Source organism: Mixophyes fleayi, chromosome 2 (genome assembly GCF_038048845.1).
Source record: "Mixophyes fleayi isolate aMixFle1 chromosome 2, aMixFle1.hap1, whole genome shotgun sequence".
Classification (NCBI taxonomy): Eukaryota; Metazoa; Chordata; class Amphibia; order Anura; family Limnodynastidae; genus Mixophyes; species Mixophyes fleayi.
In genome coordinates, this window is record NC_134403.1 from 329210083 (window position 1) to 329223378 (window position 13296).

General features: G+C 39.4%; 1 protein-coding gene across 2 annotated transcripts in view; it reads right to left on the bottom strand.

The window, feature by feature from the left end:
• Window positions 1-13296, bottom strand: part of SEZ6 (seizure related 6 homolog) — a 455419-nt gene that overhangs the window by 354588 nt on the left and 87535 nt on the right. Inside the window, exon 2 of one of the 2 annotated variants that reach the window (XM_075196839.1) lies at window positions 12734-12823. The exons of the other annotated variant lie outside the window; for it this stretch is intronic. Coding sequence (XP_075052940.1) covers window positions 12734-12823 — 90 coding nt within the window. The remainder of the gene's footprint in view (window positions 1-12733; window positions 12824-13296) is intronic. 2 annotated transcript variants of the gene reach the window in all.

Sequence of the window (13296 nt, forward strand, 5' to 3'; positions counted from 1 at the left end):
CAAGAATCTAGGCTGCCTACTGGATGATCCAGCTATGGCTATAAGGATCAGCATGGGGTGAGTATCTTAGCCCTGTGGTGTTCTGAAAAGAAGAGATGACTTGTTGCCTCCATCCTCCTATTTTTGGCTAAACTAATAAAACCTTGTACTATTGTACATTTGAAATACAATTGCAGGTTACTGCTCATGTTTGGCCCTCTTAATGTGACATTAATGGTAGTGTGGTATTCTGGGTTTAAAAAAATATATAGATTCACCCTCATAAATGCTTCTTACACTAGGTTAAAGGGGGTTGGCCTCCCAAGTATCACAAGGAGGTCCAAGGAGGAACCATAATATTATCCTCCCTCTGGTCTACGTTTAGAGTTAACCGACAAGACGGGGGTGGGGGGTGCTCACTGGTCAAGAAACAGAGCTCTCCACAACATTTATTTCAGACTATGACCCGGGGCTGTCTAGTATATGCTATTCTATAGTATCAGCTTTTAGTTGAGAACCACAAGTTGACTATGATTGCTGAAAATGTTTATGGAATATTTTTAAAAAATCTCTCGCAGGACCTTCACTCCCTTTTCTCTTTAAACTATGGATAGCAAAAAAATAAATAAGTCCCAGAATTATTGGCTGCCATCTCTCAGCTCCGGATGTTCCACAGACAGTGCCAAAACCTCATAAATACATTTCTAATGATACAATTTCCTGCAGCTCTTCTCGCAGATAAGCAGCAGAACTGTCTGTTACTTCTCTGCTCTTGTGCTTTGCTTGTCAGTGAGGGGTAGACGGTGATATTTTTACTGGATTATATAAGACTTAGCTTAAACCCTGTACTTCGTAAGAGACATCATGTGAAGATGTGAATTGGTTCTTAATGTAAGTGTACAATGCGTCCTGGATGTACAGTTCTCATGTCTGACATTTTACTGTACCATATGGCAATTACCTCTCCAACAACTGAATGTGCTGTGTACAGTATATATAATATCTATTAATATTCAGAGCTCCGCTTTACTGAATAATATTCTTCATAAGTATGTGCATCTCCATATATATATATATATAATAGCCCTTGTATGCTGCAGGGATGGTCGCATGGTGGGCTGCATGGGTTTAGAGGAACTATAGGTGTCTGGAAATATTTTCCAAAAAGAAAAGAGCAGAGCTGTATACTTCAATCCAGTACAATGTGGTTTGTACAAATACCACACACGTGAGTCTTATACAGTAGGGTGGAATCGTTTCCCTGAAAATCCTGTTTTAGGCCATTTTGATAATTCTCATTCTACTAGACATTTTACATTTAGAAATCCTGCACCTGATATCCTGGTCTTTCCCCTGGAAATGTCAGGAATACAGTAATGATATACACTTATGTTGTAACTAGAGCCAAGAGAGGCCTCAGTGATGAAAGCCACATAACAACAACATAGACAACTTTACTGAAGCTAAGCAGAAACCTCAATAAACCATGGTAAACATATATTTGTTCCATAATACAGCAGGTGACTATGACATTTTATTAACTCCAATGTCCCGGAGATTTGTACCAACCTGTCTGTAGATTATTTAGCTTTTGCAAATTTGCAATATTACTTAAATTCCAAAACTGGTCAAACCAGTTAATTCATCTGTATGTGTGACGGACACATAGATCACGGCTGGGCGATATGACCGTGTGTTACATGTTTACCGAGTGTGAATGTAAACTATTAAAAGGAATGCAAATTACTATCACAATTTATAAATGAAAACTTACATAGCAAGTTTGTTATAAGGAACAATCTGCATTAGAGATCAAAACACAAAGTTATAACCAATACATTCCAACTTATTCCATCCTTGAACATTTCTGTATCTACTGCTAACTCACAAGTATGAGTTCTTTCTCAGACATTTCCAATGGAGATTGAAAACTAGAACCTGATACACAGTTGCTTTTGATTTAGAGTCAGAGGTCACCTTGGGCCAAGTTATATTGCTGAATTTAATCACTCCTCTTTCTCCCTTTCATTTTCAGGTACTCGATTGGAAATTCTCTGCAATTCCCTGGAGGGAAATGTCATTTTCACCTTTCAAAAGAAAAAAAAAAATATTCACAGGCCCCAAACTTCCTACATCAAAAGTCCAATCACTGGAGAGATGATGGGATAGAGAGCTTGTATAACCAGGGAGAGGGTAGAACAAGGGTGTGGGCATTTAGTAGAGGACAACATTGAAGTAGAAAGGAAATTATAATGCATTGAAATAGATAAAGGTAAAAAGAGACAGAAATAATTTGAAATGAGAGCACAAGAGAAGAAAAGATAAGTAAAAGTAGAATGTTACGTTCAATTCTACTGTGAAAACAAAGGCAATGAGAGATAAGCAGTAGAAAGGATTACAGTAAGAAGAAGGGAGTGAGATTACGTCATGCAGATTAGTCATGTTGCTGTTTTGGGGCCTGATTCAATAAGGATCTTAACTTGAGAAACTTCATATTTCAGTCTCCTGGAAAAAACCATGTTACAATGCAAGGGGTGCAAATTAGTATTCTGTTTTGCACATAAGTTAAATACTGACTGTTTTTTCATGTAGCACACAAATACTTGATAGCTTATTTGTACACTGAAATTTAAAGTTGATATTTGTGTGCTACATGAAAAAACAGGCAGTATTTAACTTATGTGCAAAACAGAATACTAATTTGCACCCCTTGCATTGTAACATGGTTTTGTCCAGGAGACTGAAATAAGAAGTTTCTCAAGTTAAGATCCTTAATGAATCAGGCCCTTGGTTTGGATTAGGGTTTGTTTTAGGTGTAGAGTTAATTATTTAGTACTTGGGGTAGTGCTGCAAGGATTGGTTATCTTCGCATAACAACCGCCAGTGGGCAACCAGCCTCAGTGCTCAGGCAGCTAGGACAGTTGTGGCTCATAATTAAACTGGTTGCAGTTTCTGTTCAACTTCAAACAAGAGCTGATTTCACTATATACATATTGAACGTAAGTTTGAATCTTACACCGAGTTTCACCACTAGACTGACAGATGTCTCCCGGCTACCAGTGTGGGCAATACATGGCCACATAACAGTGATAGTAGACAATATAGGTCTGCTCTATCATATAATAAAGTCACCTTTTCATGCCTAAACCATTGTTTCTTACAGCAGACCATTTGCTCTAATGATATGACAAGACCCATCCAGATAATTAACCTGAGAGAGCAACACAGAGTCTAATGCAAAAAGGAACTCTTAAAAGCTTTCAAAATTAAATGGCAAATAAATTGTAGATGATTTGCCCTTCATAATGTTCCCTGTTTGCTTGCTGTCCCTGCCTCCTGTCTCCTACTCTGGCCTCTTCCTGGCACCTTACTTGTAAATCACAAATTGATAGAGTCCAGATCACAAGGTGCCTGTTTCTTACAGACTCGTCAAGAGGAATTACTGCTGTCATCGCTGACAAAGGGGCGCGCGTTATTCTGCTCACGCAACGCCTGCACTCCCTCGGTGTTGTCAAACCCTCTCCTTATTACAGAGATGAATTAAGAGTGTGGGTATGTTTTAACGAGGGTATGATAAAAGCAGACGGGAATTGACTACTATCATCTTTTTTTTTTAATCCATATATTCGTGGCAGGAACTGAATGCAGTTCATCAGCTGCAGCTTGAAAAAAAAATAAAACAACACATTTACTATATATATATATATATATATATATATATATATATATTGCTAGCAATTTACATTATATATATATATATATATATATATATATATATATATATATACACACACACACAAGTTAACCCGTGCATGATACTCATGCATTCTAGTCAAATCAAGCTACTTAAGGTGTTAAAAAGGTTCTTGTCATGCATTTGGGCCTAGCCCAGGCCTCCTCAGGGGAAGAGCGTTACTTCCCGACGCAAGCGCCCTTTTTTAACGTGGTTTTGTCCACATGTCACCACCTCATCATTTTTCTCCATCACCTCATCCTTCATCTTCATCGCCACATCCTTCATCAAGCTACTTAAGGTGTTAAAAACTCCCCACTGTCACACCCGGCAACCACCAACCACTCCCAACTGTCACTTCTCCTTCAAGAAATATATAGGTCAGTGTATAACTCTGCCCAGCAGGTGGCGCTGCAGCTTTTTTTTTTTTTTCACACACGCCACTAGGCATTTATATAGTAGATATTATATATATTTGTACTGCATGTCTGCAAATCTTGGCCAGATGTAAGCTTAGGGCTGGGTACACACTACAGTGTTTTTGGCCGATTATTGGGCAAATCAAACAATAAATGACCGTACAGCCTGATTTCACATTATCGTTTACGCTGCAACTATAAACAATTATCGTTCCAAAAGCAGATCGTATCGTTTGATTTGATTTTTAAACCAAAGTAAAAATGACGTTCAACGAAGGAACAATGGAGTCCCAATTCTGCAGTGTGTATGCGCCCATGACCGGCAGTGCCCATAGTTACGATCTTTTCAGTTGTTGGTAAAACCGTTATAGATATCGCATCGGGAGAAATTTTCTGTAGTGTGTACCCAGCCTTAGAAAATGGTAGGTAACAATGACACTTTCTGGTTGAATGTTAGGGAGATATTTGCGTTATAAGGTAACAGACATGAAGTTGATAGAGTGCAATGATTCGATGGTCAGAGAGAAAATAACAAGACAACTGATGTCTTCAATAAACATCATGGGAGAAGATACATTATTATGTTATATATATATAAAAATGATATGTTTCAGATATTACATACTTACTGTAACCATTGGACTGAAAACAGACAGTAAAGTGTTGGTATCATCAGAACATTAACTTAAAATCTTTTTTTGTAGAATTAAGTATAGCTAAACCTTGAACAATATTTGATACAAAAAGTGCAGAACTTTTTATTATTCAATATTTACTTAAGTAATCAGAAATAATGTTTGGACAAAATGTCCTTTAAAGGCTACCTTCATCCATCCAAAATGTAAAAAAAAATGTTTTGTGGGTGTTATGAGCCGCGGCGGTCACGGGCACCGCCGTGACTCACTTCCCCCTGTCTCTGGCGTCCCAGCCATCTCCATGATGACCGGAACGTCACTTCCTGTATTTGGCCCGACCATTGCCAGGGCAACAGCTAGACGCTGAAATGACAGCGCTCACGCCCTGGCAACACAGAGCAGCCGGGCGAGCGTCTCCAAGCCTGCGGGCAATTAGACCTTCATTAATTAATAATCATTCCCTGGCTGGCTTCAGTATTTAAGGCCTCCCTGCCAGTTATAGCGTGGATTCTGTCTGTTGCTGACCTGCTCCTGTCCTGTTCCTGCTTTGTCCCAGTCTTCCTGTGGATACTCTGCCCGTTTACTATTTGACCTCCCGTTGTGATCTTATTGCCTTGTTCTTGGATTCTGTTGTCGTGTTGGTGACCCTGACCCTTTTGCATGTTATCTGACCATTCTACTTGCTTGTGACCGCTGACCTCGGCTTACGTCTGACCATCCGCTACCATCTACTCAGTCTCCTCTGACCTCCCGCTGCAGTGTTGTTAACGAACTTGCACTACGCTAGGAGTTAAGTCCTGGAGGCATCCGAGTACCTGTGAGCACATAAAGCTCTACGGGAAAGGCGGATGCTATAGGTAAAGACCTCTGTCGTCTATTTTGCAAGTTTGTTATCAGACCGACAGCCTAACAGTGGGGTATATAGGTGACCCTGGGACATTTAACTATGTCATTGTCCTTACTGTTTTTAAAATAATAGACATCATTTGCATATTTGCTTCTACCAGGCTAGTAAAATCGTATGAAATAATTTTGATATTATTCTGAATGCACCACACAGATAAAACCTGCACAAAGTCATGACAGACACCTACTAATGTGTGCACAGCATTTGGCAGGAATTGAGAGTTCATACATACAAAGTCACCTTTTTATAACCCTGTAGGAAACTCATAAAAAGAAGCTTTTATCTTATACCACTGTATATATCTGTGTTTATCACATAACTAAGTAGATGCATTAAATCGGCAGAGGGAAAAGATAGGCTAATGTAGACGCTGATGGAAGGTAATTTCTGACCTTGTTATTTAGAGGCTTGTTTTAAAGCAACAGTTTCTTCCCATTTACTTCTGTACAGTACATATGTACAACAATAATAGAAATATTAACCTTTGTCTGCTGAACTGACCTCGAACGTCAGTCACCTACATTAGCTTTTAACAGACAGAACACGTTTACTTGGGCATTTTTGTCTACGTGAGATATTGTGTTGCACTTTCAATGGTGCACAACTGGACTTTCTTAATGCAAGCTTAGAAATCAGCAATCCATGTGCTATATACATGCTGAATACAGGTGGTGTTTTACACTAATAACACCAAACACAGCATAATGGACCGACAATTGTGCGTATTATATAAAGGTGCAATGTACTACATGGGAACACTAAGGAACCCGACTTAAAGTGGCCAAAAACTATCCATATGAATCAAAATTTTTGGTTTGATAATTTATAGCTTTCAGCACAAAGAGGGAAAAATTGGATTTCTCAGCTACACCACATATGACAACAACAAAATAGGTTTAATGTAAACAAATATAAAAATGTAACGCTTTAGTATTCATAATAATAGTATAAACTCCCTAATAATACCCACCAGTACCTAAGAAATCTTAACCTAACCTCACAACAAAGTTAGTAAAGCGGCCCCCAATCTGCAGCACAAATGCCCTCTTCTGGTTTGTATACTTTTGCACAAGTGCCCCCGATTTGATGTAAATCTGTACGGCTATGTCGGCCACAGTGGCCGCCTCTGCAGCATTGCAAGGGTTTGTACTAGCTGATGGAAGGAGTTGGATGGATCGGGTATACATTGCTATATACAGATTAGGCATGCAGAAAGCAGATGGCAGCATAGTTAGTACAATTTTTATTTGTAAAAAGACACTGTACCAAAATGTTTCCTTTCTTTGTTACCAATAAAACCACCAAGCCCAAGCAAAGAATACGAACTGGGAACAAGGGGATATAAAGCAGATAGAAGGGCCGGCGGGTCATAAAGCTGGAAGGAGCTGGGGGCTGCAGGTAAGAGCTAAGCTCACAGGTGCCCCATAGCCCACCACTACCTGCACGCTCCAGTGAGATTAATTCGACCCTGCTCACATTACTTAAATGCTGAACAGACCCCCCCACTCAGCAGGTGGAATGTTTTACTTGTTCCGTGTTTGAAATCAATATCCAAATTTTATCATTAAATACCACACTCCATGTCCTGCTGCCAAGCCAAGTACAGACATGTTGGGAGATATGTGTATTGTGTTTGTGTGTGTGTGTGTGTGTGTGTGTGTGTGTGTATATGAGACATGGAAGAGGAGAAGACACAGGGGTAACTTTACTAGACTGAGGGTTTGAAAAAGTGGAGATGTTGCCTATAGCAACCAATCAGATTCTAGTTATCATTTATTTAGCACATTCTACATAATGACAGCTAGAATCTGATTGGTTACTACAGGCAATATCTTCACTTTTTCAAACTTGCAGTTTAGTAAATATACCTCACAGAGTGGATATCTTTGCCTCACTATACCTTTGTATTTTCCATACCGTCACTTCTACATCTCCACTTTAACCATTGCTCACCCCTATGTAAAAGCAATAAGAATGGCAAAAATGAAGGAGCCAAAAGCTTAGTCATTGCCGACAGTGCTCTCTCTCCATATAACACAACCCTCACTGTTTACTTATATCACAGTTTTGCCTCCAGGTTTCTTCATGATAAATGACATTATATACCGAAATCATTGAAACACAAGCTTTAAAGTAATTCCCACATTGCTGTTCTCCAGGGTACCATTAAAAGTGGAAGCTTTGCTCCCAACCTCCTTGTCACTCATATACTTATCTCAGGCACACAGAGGACAAAGCTGTCTCTAATTCCTGCTTCCAATTTGTACTGCTGGGATTGTTTCTAAAATGCTTACTATTGCTAGGATTAAAAAGAGAAATGGGTAAAAATCAGAGAGCGTTTTCAGTATTTAATAAAGTCTATATTAAATTAAATGTTCATGTTGTTTGAAGCATAGCACATTCAAATTCATATAAAGGGTTGTGAGAGCAGCTTACTGAATCTGCCCTGGTAATATTGAAAACAAGCTGTGCTCTTTGTAATCTATGAGGAGTTTCAGTCACTCTCCCTCTACACTGATCATGAGCACTGTTGATTAGGAATAAGACAGATGATACAGAAGAAGAGTTGTATGCTCCCAATCACTACCACTATGATTCACAGTCCATTGCAAGCTTCTGTGATACAGTTTTGCTGCGAAAGGAAGTTCAGTTAAATCTTATTTTGATTAGACAGAGGAAACATGCTTCATTAGAGTTCACAAGCCCTATAGGTCTATCAATGGAAATAAACATTGTACTGAGACTGATTCATTAAGGAAAGTAAAGGAAAAAAATATGAGTAACTTTGCACCTTGGCAAAACCATGTTGCATTGGAAGGGGAGCTAAATTTAAAATGTGGGGACAGATTTATAGTTGGGGTACATCATGTCCTGGATCAACTTTAAATTTCAGTATAAAAATAAAGCTATTAGGTATTTGTGTGCTACAGGAAAAAAACAGTCAGTATTTAACTTATGTGCAAAATAATAAACTAGTATGCACCCCTTGCATTGTAACATGGTGTTGTCCAGGAGAAAACTTTTATTGAATTAACTTCTTTAATGAATCAGGCCCAGTAGCTTAGAGTTTTAAAGATTGTTTGCATTGAAATTTATTTTGTTATATTATTTGGTTCATGACATTTTGAAAGGACAGTATAATTTCCCAGATATTTGGTTACTTTTCCTTTATTACTTTATATCATACTTGCCCAGGCTCCCGAATTTCAGGGAGTCCTCCCTGTCTCTAGGAAGAGTAGGCGACCTCCCGGATCCTTACTGCATTCACTATAAAATGCCAAAATTCAGGGCATTGTATAGCGGAGGTAGGACTTAATGATGTCATAAGGCCCCCCCCCCCTCACTAATCAATGCCATGAATTTAGGAATTTTCTAGTAAGGGGTGGGACTATGGTGACATGACGACATCACCACGCCCCCTACTACTCCCTGTCACATGACCTGTCCTCTGGGCTCTCCCAGGGGACAGGTTTTTTTTAGTACAACCCTGTTTATGTTGCACCCCCCACATTTGGAAAATTCCTCAATTGGAACACCCGCCATTACCTGCAGCTAGGTAATGACTGGCTGTTTATCTAAAAGCAGTGGCTGCAGTGACAAGCTTATCCACAGTAGGAGCAGTGCACATGGGCCCACGAGTGACTTATTCTATACACAGGAGGCTTACTGTAATAAACTGCATGTTTTTTGTTTATTATTAACTCTCCCCATGTTCATTGCAATATAGAGCCTCACTACAAGTTCATTATTCTCCTGTCACGGTTACAATTTATTAGGTTTTAATTAGAGATGTTCACTGACCCCCGTGTTCTGGTTTTGGTTTTGGCAAAACCGCCCTTGCGTGTTTTGGTTTTGGATCCCTATTTTTTTCTAAAATCCATATTTTTTTTGCTAAAATCACGTAATTTTGCTTCCCCCCCCTACATTATTATTTACCTCAATAACACTAATTTCAAGTCATTTGCACTCAATTTTGACCATCTCACAGTGTACAATATTATTTTCATACACTTTCAAACAAAGACTGCAGCGACTTGGCTGGATGCTAAGCGGCAGAGCAATGACACAAACACACGGCAGTTCATAGCACATCTAGGAAATATTGCCACAGCGCAGTGGCAGAAAAGAAAAGTGGTGCAAGATGGAATTGTCCTTGGATCATGAAATCAGTTATGGTTCATTTGATCGCTCCACCCGTTCCTTGGATAACTGTGGTAATTCCACAGCTAATATATACGATACAATACGAGCGCTGACCCCCCCTGGGATGCGTGCTTTTATCAGACCCAGACCAATCCAGGGTGCCAGACAATGCACTAAAAAGAGCCAATGTAATTCCCAGCAAAAAGCAAGTTCATCACTGAGCTTCCCAAAAAATTATAATATAGTTAGGTACCTTTGACGTACAGTGCAGATTACAAACACTTTGTGCAATACTGATGAAACAGCAGCAAAGTGGAAGGTAATACATATACATGTCTCTTTAGACATCCATGTTTACATTACTGTGGCTTTACAAATGCTACAAAACTCTAGACAACTGTTGTCAGGATTTGGGTAAAAATAATTCCACACATAAGAGGTGAATTTTTTGGCCTTATGCCCAGGCATGACAATGGCCTTCTTTTTATCACGTGCAAGAACTGCTGCCACTGGGGCAGAACATACACAAACAAAATCATCCTCATCAACATCAGCTACACAAATATTATCCTCATTCTGTTGCAATTCCAAAGTGGCATCCTTAATTTGTGTATCACCGGCTACACTTGGGCTGTTCATGCACACATCTGCAGAAATACTGAAAGGGGCTTTCTTTATGGGTACACTATCAGACAAGTCAGGATTACACATAACACTCGTGGATAGACTCTCCTCAGGAATTTGTGTCATTTCTAAATCTGAACATACATTTTCTTCCAGCTCTGCTTTTACACATAAAAGTATTTGGAAACCATTTTTGGATACTGAATAACAAGGTCTTGCTTTGTCATGACTGACCTTATAAGAAGATGCCTCAGTGACAGTTGCAGAACTAGCACTGATAGAGAAAGGCGAAGGCCTCATTCTTTCCTTGCCACTGCGTATGTAGAATGGCATGTTAGCAATTTTATTTTTTTCTGCAGATAACTTTGCCTGGATTACAGGTCTTTTTTTCTTGACTAAGGCAAAAGGTTTTTTTTTACATTTTTGTTTCCCTGACTTAAAAACAGATGACGTAGAGGGATTACTATCATCATGACTGGTGCCAGCAGATACTTGGTGCTCCTGGTCTTCTGTGTACTGCTGTGAATCCATTTTGATAACACAGTACAATGTGACTGCAGGTTTAGAAGACCAAGCCTGCCAGACCTATTATTTCTATTTCAGCAATGACAATTAATAATGGAGCAATGGATCGCTCCTGAATGTCACTGGAGACTTTGAAGAACACTGCTACCCCTCCTCTTTCTTTTCTACCTATGATGCTGCCCAACTGCACTAGAGACTGCCAAGGACTGTGCTACCCCTTCTGTGTCCCTCTGTGAAATGGGGCTGGATCTCCATGGATGGCGGTACTTATAGAATCCAAAACTCCCGAGATTCGATGATGTAACAATGACGTTTTGCCTGGTTTTTCAATTCCGAGGCTCGGCTCAGTACTTGGATCTTCTAAATTTGGGTGTGTTTGGTTCTTGGGGAACCGAGCCTGAGCATCTCTAGTTTTAATGGGAGAGTTTTGGAACATTTTACTGCCCTGGGCTGCCTCCCAAAATACCCCTATTACAATCAACCACTGGTCCTAAGCCCTAAAATGATAAGTACATAAACAAGGTGGTTCTGGAAGCACAGTAGGTGTTTTTCTCCTTTACAAAACACACCAAAAATGCAAAAGAAATGACAGCATGTAATAAAACCACTGCAAGTATCTATTAAGAATATCTGCAGCTTAATACATGACAACTGCATTAATGAATTTGAAATATGTAAAAGTAGCCATAACCAGTCATCTGTTCATCTAGGCTTCGTTTTTTCACAAGATTCCGCTGTTGCCCTCATACTCAAGTATTCTCCTGATGTCAGAAAGATAATGTATTTCTGCAGCCATTTAAACCAGGCGCTCCAAGATAAATTACATGTCTATAGTTATTTCCCAGGTGATGGCTGAACAGAAGTGACAAGCGCAATCTCTTTTTCTCGCGTGCGCTCCCTCTCACACATGCATATTGGTCTGCACTGATTTGACACAAACATAGGTGTAGCAGAGCTGTGTCTGCCATGCTCCCTAGGGCTAATGTTGCATTACTGGGAGCCTCTTTGTCCTCACTTCACAGGCAGGAAACCAACTGATCCTCATCCTCACAGACATGTCAAGTCATTTTAGTTTTATCATGCTCAGTTACTTATTCATCTTTACTCAGAGAATTCTGAAGAGAATGTGTTCAGATTGGATGTCCAGGTTCAACTTACTGATGAAACGCTTCCTACATATTCAACATGCTCATACAAAATAACCAAGTTGTCATTTTTCACCAATGTTCCCTTCTTCTAATGACATTTTACTGGCAGTATTGAAGCAGAATTCTTTTCACATACTTATATGAAATCACATAACAGATGCTTCTATACAGATGAAACTACTACAGGTGTAGATGTACAGAAACAGCATGGGTTATGTATGAATGATACACAATGCAGAGGGGGCAGTGCATATCTTGTCTGAGTGTGCTTAGTGTGCATCTGCGTACACAACAATATTCAGAATGGAAGTTTGTCATAGGAATAAACTTCTTCGAAAAGTAAAATTGTCACCCCAAATTCGTCATCATTACCATAGTTGTTTAATAAGGTCAGGGCATGATTTAGGGTCACAGCCGTCCTAGGCTACTACACCAGTTGCACCCCTCCTCCCCCTCCCCAACCACTGTGTGTAATTAAAATTAAAATAATTATTATATATATATATATATATATATATATATATATATATATATATATATATATATAAAATATGCACACACAAATTGTAAGATATTAATTAATACATAAAACACACTTCATTCTGCACTTCGTCTCTTACCTGATCTTGCAGCGTAGACTACCTGATGTTCTCTTTTGCTTGTTCTTGGAGCATTGTTGTCAGTTGTCTGGCTTCTGGAAACTTTGAGTCCTATATTTAAAATGTGCAATAATTGTATTATAGTGCAAAATTTTAACATACCCTGAATGATTCAAACACGTCATTCCATTATGACGACATAAAACAACCCCCTAGTACAGATATAGACAATATATGAAAATTATTTACAATCATATACTAACATCTACCAGCCCTGACTGTCTAGTACTTAGCATTCTAGTCACTGCCACACAGTACAGAGATCATGCCCCCCACAAGTTATTTCATCAGCTCCCCCCGCCAGCCACTACATCCCCCCAGCCATTTTTATCAACCCCCACCAAGAAGTAAATGTATCAAGCTGCGATTTTGACCCTGATCCTCAAAATCGCTGGTCATCTTTGGCGTTTTGCTGCATTGTAAACACTCCCGTGTTAGCTAACTCTCCTGTGTTGTAGCAGCGAGTTCTATACACATCACTGTTACACTGCCCTGTCATACAGCTGCCAGAGCTCCGGCAGCTG